This window comes from Electrophorus electricus, chromosome 3 (genome assembly GCF_041902795.1).
Source record: "Electrophorus electricus isolate QZ-2024a chromosome 3, ASM4190279v1, whole genome shotgun sequence".
Taxonomy (NCBI): domain Eukaryota; kingdom Metazoa; phylum Chordata; class Actinopteri; order Gymnotiformes; family Gymnotidae; genus Electrophorus; species Electrophorus electricus.
Window position 1 is genome coordinate 40,879,491 of NC_137499.1, and position 14,206 is coordinate 40,893,696.

Below are 14,206 nucleotides of genomic sequence, written 5' to 3' on the forward strand. Positions count from 1 at the left end.
ACATGTTTGTACTGTTGTTGTGTGTTTCATTCTATAAGGAGCTGGAAACAGAATATTAGAATATAGGAGACAAAATAAATGTAGAGCTCATCTGGGAAGAGTTGAACCAAAGCAGCCAAGTCAGCTGGACTCGCTGGGCGGGCCTTCCCTCCGACTGGGAGTCACACGTTTCCAAATGTATTTACTTCAATTCCATTCAACAACTTTTATTCAAACTAGAGGTAAATGGGTTAAACAAATGCAAACACATGTACATCCAGCGAGGAGCAACCAGGCTGCCTAGTTCTTCAGCTACAACCAAAGATCACCAGTCCACAGAACCAGTAACTTTCTAATCTTGCAGTGTGTTCTGCCCTGACCAGTCAGACTAGGCCAAGGAAAGAGCAGAGATCTATTTTAGCTCCTGCTGGACACATGTAGAAGTGATTTAATGATCTGGTATTACCTAAACAGGACCGGGGCAGACCCTCTGCCCCACAGCCTGTGAAGACCATGGTTACCCCTGGTTACCATGGTTACCCCTGGTTACCTGGTCACCGGGCTGCTGGTACAACACAAACAAAGCTGATCTCCAGGACCCATACATAATTTAATGACATCACCTTATGAAACAGACGTCTGTAAGGCCTGGGTACACAACGTTATAACCTAGTGTGTTGTTTAATGAACTTGCGTATTTTGTGCGTGTGTGTGTGTGTGTGCGTAGTGTTTGGATTGGAATGTGTGTAGAGTGTGAGGTATGTGTGGTGGTTGGTCTTGTGTAGTGGATAACAATTCTCTCCAGGTAAATTATTTCTGATGAACCCATAAGAAAATATGGAAAATATAAATATAAAGAATGCGTGTGGTACATGTGGTGTGTGTGTGTGTGTGTGTGTGCGCAGTGAGTAAAGTATGTGTTGTATGTATAGTATGTATGTGTATGTGTGGTGAGTAAAGTATGTGTGGTGTATGTGTAGTGTGTAAAGTGTGTGTGGTGTGTGTGTGTAGTGAGTAAAGTATGTGTGGTGTGTGTGTAGTGAGTAAAGTGTGTGTGGTGTGTAGTGAGTAAAGTATGTGTGGTGCGTGGTGTGTGTGTAGTGAGTAAAGTGTGTGTGGTGTGTAGTGAGTAAAGTGTGTGTGTGTAGTGAGTAAAGTATGTGTGGTGTGTGTGTAGTGAGTAAAGTATGTGTGGTGTGTGTGTAGTGAGTAAAGTATGTGTGGTGTGTGTGTAGTGAGTAAAGTATGTGTGGTGTGTGTGTGTGTGTGTAGTGAGTAAAGTTCAGTTCAGTTTTGCCAAAGCAGTACCACAGTAAAACAACATGAATTATGTTTGCTATATTAAGGAAACTAAGAACTCTATGTTATAACAATTCACTTTGGATGTCCTAATTACTGACAAAGAAATTAAATGTCTGAAATTAAACGAGTAATGTTTGAATACTCTGATAAAACGTCAGTCTAGAAAAGATCTGTGTTGCATTTGCCCCCAGTCTGCTCAGTCCTTTTATTCTGGCTGTGCACACTCCCAGATTCTCAGGCAGATGACACACACACACACACACACGCACACGCACACGCACACACACACGCACACAGTCCAGAGCTTAGCTTCCACGCTCGAGCCTCTGCGCGCATGTTGGGGTGAAGCTCCAGGTGCGCGCGTCTGTGCTGCAAATAGCCACGTGAACGCGCACAGACATCAGCCAGCCAGGATCAGGTTGCAAAAACGCTCTCGCCGTTAAAACTTGGGCTGCAAACCCAGAGAACTTCCCAACAGCGCTCGGCGTGACAAATCAGACCACATTACGACTACATTATGACTGCTACGACAGTGTCGTCACTTTGTTTAGGACTCAAAACGCAGGCAACACGCGCCAAAACCGTGCATGCTACTTACATGGGCAGCTCGGCTCCGAACCGCACGGCGCTGCGCCTGCGCACAACGCCTCAAGCAGAAGGTGTGAAAAGCCCTTTTAGGGAGGCCGTGAGTGAGTGAGTGTGTGTGTGAATAAGTGAGTGAGTGAGTGTGTGTGTGAATAAGTGAGTGAGTGAGTGAGTGTGTGTGTGAGAAAGTGAGTGAATGTGTGTGTGTGTATGTGCGTGAGTTTGAATAAGTGTGTGTGTGAGTGAGTCAGTTTGTGTGTGTGAGGATAAAAATACCCTACAACAGCACGCTTTGAGCTTGCGAAGAGGGCGAAACGGGACAATAGCAGAAGTTTCAAAGTTTCAGGACACCAGCGACGTTCAGACGAAATTCATCCATCCGCGAGGATTTTCTGACACAAACCTTTTGAGAGTGTAGAATGATAGCAAAGCAGTCCGAGAAATTCCTGTCTGCGTCTCATACTGGTACCAGTTACTGTTAGGAGGCACAGACCATATGGCGTTGTAACAGGTGTGGTTTCATTAAGTCATAGGCAAGAATTAGCGCCCCCTTCCGTCCACTGAGAATAGTGTCATTAGAGACCGCTTATATCTTCTGACTGCGTCTATACATGCTTGAACACACGCGCACACACACACACACACACACTCACACAAACGCAGACACACGTGCACACGCAGACACTCACAAACGCACAGACACACACACACACACACACAAATGCAGGCACATACACACACACACAACCTTGAACTATCATGAAAAAATTACTGTGTTTTTTGTTTTGTTTTTTTTATTCTTAAGACAATGCAAAAATTCAAACTTCCTCTTTCCTGATTGTAGCATTAACAAAAACCTACACCAAGGAGTGTCAGACGTGTGAGGGTATCCGTGCATATTACGGCATGAGAACTCTTAACAGACCACAAACAAAACGAGTGGGAGGATTCCATGCCACAGTGCCCCGCCCCTCCCTTTGGCCCCTCCCTCTTCCTGTCTGTGTGGGGATGTTAGGGGCCCACCAGGACCGGGTGGGCCAAGGCTTTGCTGGCCGTGATGCGGCGGCTGGGGCTGAAGGTCAGGCATTGCTGCAGGGAGCAGACGGGGTGAAAGGGTTAAAATATTCCTAGTAAAAGAATGCTCCTAGATCTTTGTGTCTCTCTGTCACTCACTCACTCACGATAAGGTCCACGAGAAGCACTTACAGCGAGCAGGTCACTGTCCTTGTCGCGGAGGCAGGCTGGCAGCAGGTGTGTTCCTGGCTCGGATCTCCAGGCTGGGTTATACTGGATGGGGCTGTCCTTAGGCCAGTCCTCCTCTGCAGGAACACCAGCCACCCTTACCAAGCAGTGGGATGCAAACACAGCAGTTTAAGGCCAAAATCACCTCCCACCTGTAAGTCTGATTCACATGTAAATCTACAAATTGCTCAGGGAAGAAAACATATCTGCACTCACTCAAAGATCTTCTGAAGCTGCTGAAATTCTGTATAACCGCGAATCAAAGGTCTGGGGAGTAGAGGAGAGGTGAAGGATCTTTATCAGAGCAAAATGAGGGCGACCTTTCGTCCTGGAGAGCTCAGCTCCTGGTCACCTAGATCTAACATTCAGGGTCTACGGAAGGACCCGGCGTGTCCGGGGCGTCGGACGTGCTCACCTCAGCAGAAAGAGTTCGGCAAAGATGCAACCGGCGCTCCAGACGTCCACAGAGGACGTGTATCCCAAACGGAGCAGCACTTCAGGAGCCCTGTACCACAGAGTCACCACCTACACAGCGAGACAACACACGTCTACATCCTGAGGTCCTGCAGCAGGTTCCTGGTCCAGGGTGAGAGCCCTCTACATTACAGCGCCATGCGCCCGAGACGACAGCAAGTATGTGTGTGCGGGGCGCACGCACGCAGGGTGTCAGCGCGATGTTGTACGTGTAGATCCTTGCCAGGCCGAAGTCGGCAATCTTCACTTCTCCACGACAGCTCACCAGCACGTTGTCTGGCTTGAGGTCACGGTGGATGACAGCGTTGGAATGCAGGAAGTCCAGGCCTGTAAACAGCTGCTGCATCACATCCTGCAGGACAGAGAACCAACCAGAGGAGATGAACAAAACACGTCCTATTATAGCGCTATTATGCTCTTATAGTGCTCTTATAGTGCTATTATAACGCTTTTATAATGCTATTATAGTGCTCTTAATGCTATTAAAGCACTCTTATAGTGCTATTATAACACTCTTACAGTGTTCTTATACAGCTCTTATAGTGCTCTTATAGTGCTTATAGTGCTATTATAGCACTCTTTTACAGGTCTTATAGTGTTCTTATAATGCTCCTACACAGGTCTCATAGTGTTCTTATACAGGTCTCCTACAGGTCTTGTACAGGTCTCATAGTGTTCTTATACAGGTCTCATACAGGTCTTGTTATTATACAGCTCTTATAGTGCTCTTATAGCGCTCTTATAGTGCTCTCATAGTGCTCTTATACAGGTCTTATAGTGTTCTTATAATGCTTCTATACAGGTCTCATAGTGTTCTACAGGTCTCATAGTGTTCTTATACAGGTCTCCTACAGGTCTTGTACAGGTCTCATAGTGTTCTTATACAGGTCTCATACAGGTCTTGTTATTATACAGCTCTTATAGTGCTCTTATAGCGCTCTTATAGTGCTCTTATAGTGCTCTTATAGCACTCTTATACAGGTCTCATAGTGTTCTTATACAGGTCTCCTACAGGTCTTGTACAGGTCTCATAGTGTTCTTATACAGGTCTCATACAGGTCTTATACAGGTCTCATAGTGCTCTTGTACAGGTCTCATAGTGTTCTTATACAGGTCTCCTACAGGTCTTGTACAGGTCTCATAGTGTTCTTATACAGGTCTCCTACAGGTCTTGTACAGGTCTCATAGTGTTCTTATACAGGTTTCATACAGGTCTTGTACAGGTCTCATAGTGCTCTTGTACAGGTCTCATACAGGTCTTATACAGGTCTCATACAGGTCTTGTACAGGTCTCAGTGTTCTTATACAGGTCTCATACAGGTCTTGTTATTATACAGCTCTTATAGTGCTCTTATAGCGCTTATAGTGCTCTTATAGTGCTCTTATAGCACTCTTATACAGGTCTCATAGTGTTCTTATACAGGTCTCCTACAGGTCTTGTACAGGTCTCATAGTGTTCTTATACAGGTCTCATACAGGTCTTATACAGGTCTCAGTGCTCTTGTACAGGTCTCATAGTGTTCTTATACAGGTCTCCTACAGGTCTTGTACAGGTCTCATAGTGTTCTTATACAGGTCTCATACAGGTCTTATACAGGTCTCATAGTGCTCTTGTACAGGTCTCATAGTGTTCTTATACAGGTCTCCTACAGGTCTTGTACAGGTCTCATAGTGTTCTTATACAGGTCTCATACAGGTCTTATACAGGTCTCATAGTGCTCTTGTACAGGTCTCATAGTGTTCTTATACAGGTCTCCTACAGGTCTTGTACAGGTCTCATAGTGTTCTTATACAGGTCTCATACAGGTCTTGTACAGGTCTCATAGTGCTCTTGTACAGGTCTCATACAGGTCTTATACAGGTCTCATACAGGTCTTGTACAGGTCTCATAGTGTTCTTATACAGGTCTGATACAGGTCTTGTTATTATACAGCTCTTATAGTGCTCTTATAGCGCTCTTATAATGCTATTATAGCACTCTTATACAGGTCTTATAGTGTTCTTATAATGCTTGTATACAGGTCTCATAGTGTTCTTCTACAGGTCTCCTACAGGTCTTGTACAGGTCTCATAGTGTTCTTATACTGGGCTCATAGTGCTCTTGTACAGGTCTGTGTTCTTGTACAGGTCTCATACAGGTCTTGTACAGGTCTCATAGTGCTCTTGTACAGGTCTCATACAGGTCTCATAGTGCTCTTGTACAGGTCTTGTAACACTCTCAGATGGAGGAGATAAGGGAACAATAATGACCAGGTAAAGTTATGAGATGCACCCAGTGTGTCAAAACCACCCACACACACCTTGATTTTGTCTCTGGCCAATCCGTCCTCCGACGCTGTGCTGAGGAAAGAGGCCAGATCCTGATCTATGTACTCAAAGACCAGCGTCAGGTCCAAACTCTGCTTCCTCACAGCAGCCGACACATCCAGCAGCCTTCAGAAAGATGCTTTCCATTAGGTCCTTTACAAATGCAAGCCCAGCCTCTCCAGCACTGGACACACCTACTGATCCTGCTAGTGAACTCAGAGTTCACATTTTCAGGATTTTTGCAGATGTTCTTTCCCAGAACAACTGACTTATGTATGAGTATGTCAGTATGTGTGCTTCCTGGGAAAAGAAACTGAATTCCCCATCGGAGCTACAAGACCCGGATCTGGGACCTGGCCCAGTTAGAGACAGGCTTATGTATTATATCTGATCTTAATGAGATCCATCAGCACTACTTACATTTCCATTTGCAGATCCCCAGCTATGCCAGAACACGCGTCTACTTACTTGACTACGTTTGGGTGGTTAAAAGACTGCAGTTTTCGGAGCAGTGCCACCTCCCGCACCATGACCTGCGGGATGCCGTTGCTGGGATCTCCAGGGAGGTTCAGCTTCTTCACAGCGAGGAGGCGCCGCCTGTCCCGCACCTCCCGGGCTTTGTACACTTTCCCATAGGCGCCCTTGCCAATTTCGGCTAATATTTCATAATCTAAATGTTCCGAAGTGCGGTCATCCATGTTTAGTCAGTTTAATGAACTTAATCTACAAGAAAGAAAAGAACAATATCCTCAGCTTCACAAGAGCTGGACGAACAGCTGCCTTTAGCGATGCCATGCTGTGACTGACCCGTCTGTATTCAGATCAGTTCAAAGTGACTTTACTGGCATGGCTATACCACGCACAGCAAACGGTGTCAAACTGAACAAATTAGTAATAAAACAAACAAACAAACAAACAAAAAAATAAAAATAAATATATATAAATATATATATATATATATATATATATATATATATATATATATATATATATATATATATATATATATATATATATATATATATATAACTGAAGCTATGCTAGCTAACTTCTATCCAGCTCACCCGCATGGCAATGACTTCGCTAGCTAAACTAGCGTGTGTGTGTGTGTGTGTGAGAGAGAGTGTGTGTGTTTCACACTCGTGCCTCCGTGTTCACACCTACCGCTCTTAGATGAATCACGCCGTTTCTTCATACAAACCAAACCCCAAGATGACGATGATCACCTTTCCGACGTCGCGCCGCAGATGTGCGGGCTCCAGGTGCGCACATGGCCCGTTTTACCCCCCACTGTGGGAGCTTTGGCTTTCTGCACCTTTCCCGCACGCGCCATGGTACGTTCTGATTTCATTACGCAGATTATCACGAGACTACAACACCTGAACACTTTACTGCTGCTGCATGTCTTTAGCGGATCTACCAAACACCAGGACAAAAGAACACAAATTAGTTCAGTGTTTTATTATCAGATAACGGCGACCATCGGTTCATAACAGCCTCAACCCGCACCTCGCACTTATTAGCATATTCGATGTTGGGAGGTTCCCTAATTGAAACAAGCTTTATTCTACAAAAATGTGAATTAACTATGTAAGGCCACACACCACCTCTACACAATTAGTGTAAACTGCCACTGAAGAGACTCAAAAGGTGCTGTGAAAACAAAACAGCATCACGCATGAATAAGTGGGACAAAGTGCTCAGATCAAAGTGAGCGTTTGGGCGTGTAAGTAGACTGGATCCTGCAGAGAAACAGTCTCACCCCTATACAAGTCACTTCCTTACAAGGTCTCCTTCAGTCTGTCACAAAGGTATAAAGCAAAGGGTTGATGAAGAGGGCAGGGATTAGTCTATGGTTAGATCATATGATGCCAGCTGGCATTAGTCCCAGTTAGTGTGCTGGTTGCCGTGGTTACTGCGCTTTCTTGGCGTTGGCATGTTTGAGTTTCTTATTGAGGGCCGTGACGTCCATGTAAAGGTTACGGTTGAGAATCGCGGAGCCACAGATCATCGCACCCACCAGAGCACCAGCCAGACCACATGAGCACAGGTCCTGACCTAGAAACACACAACCAGAAAAAAATGATTCACACAGTCCCAAAGAGTCACACAGTGATTCACATCAAAGTTGTTCACACGAAGGAAGACAGAACAAGTCTGCAGTAATTGAGCATAATGCTTCAGTGCAGGCACACACAGACCTGTAAGGAAGAGATTCCTGACAGGCGTCTGTGGTCTGATGGAAGCGCAGACATCTGCAGTGAAGCGGGCAGTGTTGTGGTCAGCCCCATAGAACTCTCCTCTGGGAGCAGCTATGTAGTGTTGATTAGTCACAGCAGTGCCAGCATCCACATACTCTATCTAGAGAGAGAGAGAGAGAGAGAGAGAGAGAGAGAGAGAGAGAGAGAGAGAGATGAGATTTGTGAGAGAGGGAAGACGTCATGTGAAAGGTAATTTGGGTGGAGATAATTCAGTTGGTGTTTTAGGATCAGTGTGTGTGTGGTCCCTTTAAACATGCACTGATGGTAGGGAGGTGAAGGACATAGAAATGGGTGATGTTTACAATCAGTGAAGTGAAATATGAAAAACAGACAGACAGACAGACAGATAGAGAGGAGGAGCCAGGGGAACAGAGAGGAGGAGCCAGGAGAACAGAGAGGAGGAGCCAGGGGAAGTGTATACCTTGTCCGTGATCTTGGGGAAGATGTGAGTCACCACCTCCAGAAGAGACTGGATAATCTTCTTCTTCACATCCGTATAGTCCGGCCCTCGGTTTTTAACTTTGCCATCTTTCCACTCCTCAAACCACTCGTAGGGGGCAAAGGTCACCAGACTCAGGGTGGACTTGCCTGGGTATGTCAGCGAGACATCAGAATGAAACACAGAACACTATGCAAAGTACACAAGCTAGACACACAAGATCAGAAGCAGCAGACAGGCACACACACAGTTGCACTCAAGTCTGGACTGAGTTGCATGAGTTTCATAGTGTTAAAGTCATTTTAATCTAATGGTTTACACACACGCCCCCACCCACACCCAACCTGGCTTCCTCTGCTCCCAGGTGGGGTCCTTGGCGGACGGCGAGGCAGCGAAGACCATCGGAACCCTCGTCACACACTCGTCCCTCTCACCTTTCAGGTAGTCATCCATCCTGATCAGAAAAACAGGCCATGTGACCACATCACGCCAGCAGGACAAAGTTCAGGTTACCATAGCAACCTCTGCAGCAGGCCAGGACGGTTCAGGCCTGTGCCCTGCAGAGGCCAGAAGTCAGAGGGTTGTTGCGCTCACAGCTCGTCCAGGTTGTTCTCGCTGAAGATCCAGTGGTTCTCCGCTTTGAGACCCAACTCCTCTTTGGACCCAGCCAGACCCAGAAAGACACTGAGTCCACCTGCACCATGCCTCAACATGCCCAGCTGTTTCTGAATCGCTGAAGCACACCCACACACACCCACAAGTGAAAAGCACACACAAATCAGTGCACACGTGCATACCGTACTACTACAAGATACTTGAAGAAATAACAGATTACATTACTGACAATCATACACTCTATGGCAGTAAAAAGACTTTCTACAACTAATGTTAATAAATGTTTTGTTATTGACTATCTGCATACATCTTCCATTCCACTAATGCCTCCCCTCACCCGGGAACTTCTGCACCTCTCTGGGCAGGAGCTGGTTGTAGGTGTTGAAGATTCCTGCGTCTGAGATGACTAAGGGGGCCTGGACATGCACCTCCTCCTGCCCCTTCAGGACACTCACCCCTGCATCAAAGCAGTGGTGTCTCAGTGGTTAAGGTACTCACCTTGTAATTGGAAGGTTGCTGGTTCAAGTCCCACCACTGCCAGCTTTCCACTGTTGGGTCCCTGAGAAAGACCCTCAACCCTCAATTACTCAAGCTGTGTTCAGTCATGATTTGGAAGAAAGCGTCAGATAAATGGAAAGTAAAGTGGGCGTTCTACCTATAGAACGTTGTTGTCATGGACGTTCTACCTATAGAATGTTGTTGTCATGGACGTTCTACCTATAGCTTCGTTGTTGTCATTGAGGAGGATGCGGTTGACAGGCGCTCTAACGAGCACGGCTCCTCCGGCCTTTTCGATAATGGGGATCATGTGATAGGCAATCTCACTGGCCCCGCCCCTCGGGTACCAGGCACCGTGCAGATAGTGGCACATCAGCAAACTGTGCATGGAGAAACTGGCTTCTCTGGGGGACTTTCCTACACACACACCCCAATCAAGGTGAAAATGTGACATGCATGTAAAAACAGGACGTTATGGACAGAGCTTCATCAGCTGTGTGTGTATATATATAAAATATTACTCTTCTCAAGCAGTATTATAATATTAGAAGTGGCACTGCTGTGCTATACATGCAGTTTTAACTTCTTCATAACTCAGCAAACAGCAGTTAGTTAAAAAACCTTCAACTCACCGTAGGTGCCGAAGACTGCCCTGAGGTCTTTGTTCTGAGTGAGGCCATTCACCACCTCAGCCAGGCTGCGGGAGCCGTAGCGGAAGAAGTGGGATAGGCAATCGGCCAGCCCTGTGCAGGCCAGGAACTTAGCGAGTGGGAAAGGGAGGAGCTTCAGCACAGCCATCATCCACACACCTCGATCACACTTCTAAACGACAAGACAAAATAAAAGCCCTCTGTCACTCAGCACAGCCTTCATCCATACACCACGATCACACTTCTAAACAACAAGACAAAATAAAAGCCCTCTGTCACTCAGGACAGCCTTCATCCATACACCACGATCACACTTCTAAACAACAAGACAAAATAAAAGCCCTCTATCACTCAGCACAGCCATCATCCATACACCACGATCACACTTCTAAACAAGACAAAATAAAAGCCATCTATCAGTATTTTGCATTACTTTGATTATATTCTTTTGAAACTAGGGCATCAAAAGCATCTATGAAGGGTTGAGATAAAAATAATGATTAAAAATAAACACTTTTATTGTTTAAAATTCCCCATGCTACTGACTGGAGGCTTCATTCTACATGGTGCTGCCTTTTGCTCCAGCATGAGTCACCACTGCAGCACTAAGGTGACTGAGGCTACCACTGCAACACTAAGGTGACTGAGGCTACTACTGCATCACTAAGGTGACTGAGGCTACTACTGCATCACTAAGGTGACTGAGGCTACCACTGCAGCACTAAGGTGACTGAGGCTACTACTGCAGCACTAAGGTGACTGAGGCTACCACTGTAGCACTAAGGTGACTGAGGCTACCACTGCAGCACTAAGGTGACTGAGGCTACCACTGTAGCACTAAGGTGACTCAGGCTACCACTGCAGACTCAGGCTACCACTGCAGCACTAAGGTGACTGAGGCTACTACTGCAGCACTAAGGTGACTGAGGCTACCACTGTAGCACTAAGGTGACTGAGGCTACCACTGCAGCACTAAGGTGACTGAGGCTACCACTGTAGCACTAAGGTGACTCAGGCTACCACTGCAGACTCAGGCTACCACTGCAGACTCAGGCTACCACTGCAGCACTAAGGTGACTGAGGCTACCACAGAGTCCAGACCTGAAACCCATTGAGAATCTTTGGGATGTGCTGTAGATGACTTGGTGCAGTGGTCCAAATCTCCCATCATCAATACAAGATCTTGGGGAAAAATTAATGCAACTCTGGACAGAAATAAATGTTGTGACATTGCAGAAGCTTGTGGAAATTATGCCACAGCAAATGCATGCCGTAATCAAAGCTAAAGGCGGTCCAAGGAAATATTAGTGTGTGTGACCTTTTATTTGGCCAGGCAGTGTATGTTTATATATAGTTATATATGTTTCTATATTGTTATATATGTTTCTATAGTTATATGTTTATATACAGTTATATATGTTTCTATATGTTTCTATACAGTTGTTTCTATATAGTTTTATGTTTCTATATAGTCCTATATATTTATATATGTTTGTATACAGTTATATGTTTTATATAGTTCTATATGTTTCTATATCGGTATATATGTTTCTATAAAGTTCTATATGTTTCTATACACCTTCTCTCCCTAATTACATTGCATTCTCTAAAACGCAGAATACAACCGAACACACTGAACAGAGTGAGACTGATCTTGCACCTTGGTTAGTCTCAAGAACTCGTCAATGGCCTCGTCCTCCCCCGGAAAACACTTCTTCAGCTCCTGGGCGAAGTGCTCTCGGCCACTGTAGATGGGATACGTGCGCCGGTTCTCTGGGGGCCCCAGCACCACACGGTCGAAGGGGTTGTCCAGCGGTTCCCACTGAAGCTGGCCATTGGTCAGCTGGTCCAGTAGGCAACGGAAGGGGCGGGACTCCTGCAGGTCACCAACGTAGTGGATGCCTGAAGCAGAGGGTGACACATAGGCACAGGTGAGGTCACACACCTAGGTGAGCATGACCATTCTGGATTATTATGACTGGCCATGGCTTTCCAAACCTGAAAAATGAGCAAAAACTGTAACATTCTCATAAAAACAACAGCTGAAATTTGACTAGTGACAGTTACTTAACAAAATAATAGTCTGACAACCTCCGCCAGGCTGCGCCATGGCACAGGAAACCCGTGAGAGTCTGGCTTGGTGTCTTGTGTGAGGAGGGGGCCACGATGCTCTTACCGACGTCAAACTCAAAGCCTTTCTCTGAGAAGGTGTGGCAACATCCACCGGCACGGCTGTGCTGTTCCAGAACCAGAACCTTCTTCCCGACCTTCGCCAGCAGAACTGCAAGGCCCAAGCCCCCGGCACCACTGCCGATCACAACGGCATCGAGGCATTGCGGGACTTTGCGGGACTCAAAGCCTGCAAGTGGGAATGGAGAAACAAGGAGTTTACAGGGGCTCCGGTGAAGATGGTCACTGGGAGAATATTCTGCACGCCACCTGTACCAACATCTCACCACTACATCACGACACCTACACCATCTCAGTGGTGAAGGTACTGGACTAGTAACCAGAAGGTTGCTGGTTCAAGCCCACCACTGCTGGGCCCCTGAGCAAGACCCTTAACCCTCAAGTTGTATTCAGTCATAATTGTAAGTTGCTCTAGATAAACATGTCAGATGAATGCTGTAACTGTAAATCACACTTCATGACTTACACATTATACTACCGACTTTACCACCCTCTCTATTCAAGGTATTAGTTTGCTTTCTAGGAGTCTGTTCAACTACAAACTGGTGTTGCAGGAAGCACATGTACTGTCATACTGATAAATATACTGTCTGCCAAACACTGAAAATGTAAATCTAACATAATGTCCAGTTTATGTCCACATCGGCTGTCATGCTCAGTTCGGCAGCCTCGACTTGACCACGGTACACCTAGACCCCGCCCACACGACAGGCGGCTCTGGAGTCGTGCTGCGTTCATGACCAATGACACGTTTCCGTCTCCCGGGAAGGAGCAAGCCGTTCCATCTCCTGATTCCTACTCGGAAAGTCTTTCGAGAACTCTGACTTCTTCCAATAAGATATTATGTGACATCACTTTATCATGGAAGCGTTCATAGTTAAAAGAACAAATAACAGTGTTGGATTTATTTTTTACATTTAAACACTTTCAAGTTTCAGATTATATTTGAAATTAAATAATAGTTGATACAATGATAACTGAAAGGTTAATTAATTTAACGTTTTTTAATCAAACTGATGTCACTGAAGGTTTTTCCAATGTTTACGGTGTTCTCGCAGTTTTAAAAATACCCCCCCCCCCCCCCCCCCAACACACACACACAAACACACACCTGAAATATCTTTAGTTTAGTAGTCAGCACTGAGAGTTCTGACATATGACGTTAACACTAAACATGTTCTGATTTGCAGTTCAATAAGCCGCAATGGTGCCTTGCTCCCTCTCGCGCACGTATTGCGTAACAACTCCTTCTGACCTTTCTGCGCTCGCTCAGCTGCGCGCGAGCACGTTTACGCCTCCGCGCGTTTAAGACGGAAAGCTCCGCGCGGACGTGAACGGTGTCGCGTGGCGCTGGCTAAGCGTGCAGCCTACGCGCGATACCTTTGCCACGCTAATCAAGCGGAGCCACCGCCACACACCTTGTTTCAAAACTTTGTCTTTCTCCTTTTTGTCCAAAACCATCGGCTTAAGCGGCTCGCGCGTGTCGACGTCAAAGGGGCTCAGACCGGATGAGCTAAACACATACTTAAGGAAAAGTGCGACCAGCACTGCACAAACGAATCCCGCCGCGAGCCACATCGCCCCTCGTGCGTGCTGAAACGAAACTCCGCAGGGTTACACTTCCGCGTGGCGATCTCGCGACAAGTCGCGTGCAGTAATGCCGT

General features: G+C 46.2%; 3 protein-coding genes across 9 annotated transcripts in view; all 3 read right to left on the reverse strand.

Moving 5' to 3' along the window:
* svilc (supervillin c) overlaps positions 1–2,365 on the reverse strand; it is a 35,702-nt gene extending 33,337 nt beyond the window's left edge. For 5 of the 6 annotated variants that reach the window (XM_081711616.1, XM_035528912.2, XM_035528908.2 and 2 more), the window contains exon 1: positions 2,270–2,365. The gene's annotated coding sequence lies outside the window, so the exon portion shown is untranslated. Of the gene's footprint in view, positions 1–1,879; positions 2,221–2,269 lie in introns of those variants that run through there. The other variant, XM_035528905.2, reaches the window with a different exon arrangement.
* Positions 2,366–2,797: 432 nt separating this feature from the next.
* Positions 2,798–6,591, reverse strand: cdk21 (cyclin-dependent kinase 21). Its single transcript, XM_035532873.2, has 7 exons — positions 6,358–6,591; positions 5,883–6,015; positions 3,767–3,934; positions 3,524–3,633; positions 3,325–3,375; positions 3,073–3,205; positions 2,798–2,955 (listed from the first exon to the last, which is right to left on the reverse strand). Exons 1-7 carry the CDS (start codon positions 6,585–6,587, stop codon positions 2,878–2,880), a joined length of 903 nt encoding a protein of 300 aa, XP_035388766.1. The 5' UTR covers positions 6,588–6,591; the 3' UTR covers positions 2,798–2,877.
* A 744-nt stretch (positions 6,592–7,335) lies between these two features.
* On the reverse strand, positions 7,336–14,199 carry retsat.2 (retinol saturase, tandem duplicate 2). Of its 2 annotated transcripts, XM_027028268.3 has the most exons (11): positions 13,961–14,199; positions 12,529–12,711; positions 12,013–12,254; positions 10,335–10,524; positions 9,922–10,119; positions 9,542–9,661; positions 9,184–9,322; positions 8,934–9,043; positions 8,572–8,738; positions 8,091–8,250; positions 7,336–7,947 (listed from the first exon to the last, which is right to left on the reverse strand). In XM_027028268.3, exons 1-11 carry the CDS (start codon positions 14,118–14,120, stop codon positions 7,802–7,804), a joined length of 1,815 nt encoding a protein of 604 aa, XP_026884069.3. In that variant the 5' UTR covers positions 14,121–14,199; the 3' UTR covers positions 7,336–7,801. The 2 variants fall into 2 exon arrangements, with proteins under 2 accessions (XP_026884069.3, XP_026884070.3); XM_027028269.3 differs by lacking the exon at positions 9,922–10,119 and having other exon boundaries at positions 13,961–14,198.
* Between the last annotated feature and the right edge of the window lie 7 nt (positions 14,200–14,206).

Excerpts from the sequence above, each read along its gene's own strand:
- retsat.2 (XM_027028268.3), bottom strand. The coding sequence starts at position 14,120 with ATGTGGCTCGCGGCGGGATTCGTTTGTGCAGTGCTGGTCGCACTTTTC. Across the intron at positions 9,323-9,541 it reads AGAGGTGCAGAAGTTCCCGG|CGATTCAGAAACAGCTGGGC; the intron begins GTGAGGGGAGGC and ends GGTGTGCTTCAG. Across the intron at positions 9,044-9,183 it reads GAGAACAACCTGGACGAGCT|GATGGATGACTACCTGAAAG; the intron begins GTGAGCGCAACA and ends TTTTCTGATCAG.
- cdk21 (XM_035532873.2), bottom strand. The coding sequence starts at position 6,587 with ATGGATGACCGCACTTCGGAACATTTAGATTATGAAATATTAGCCGAA. Across the intron at positions 6,016-6,357 it reads AACCACCCAAACGTAGTCAA|GCTGCTGGATGTGTCGGCTG; the intron begins GTAAGTAGACGC and ends ATCTTTCTGAAG. Across the intron at positions 3,206-3,324 it reads CAGCTTCAGAAGATCTTTGA|GGTGGCTGGTGTTCCTGCAG; the intron begins GTGAGTGCAGAT and ends CTGCTTGGTAAG.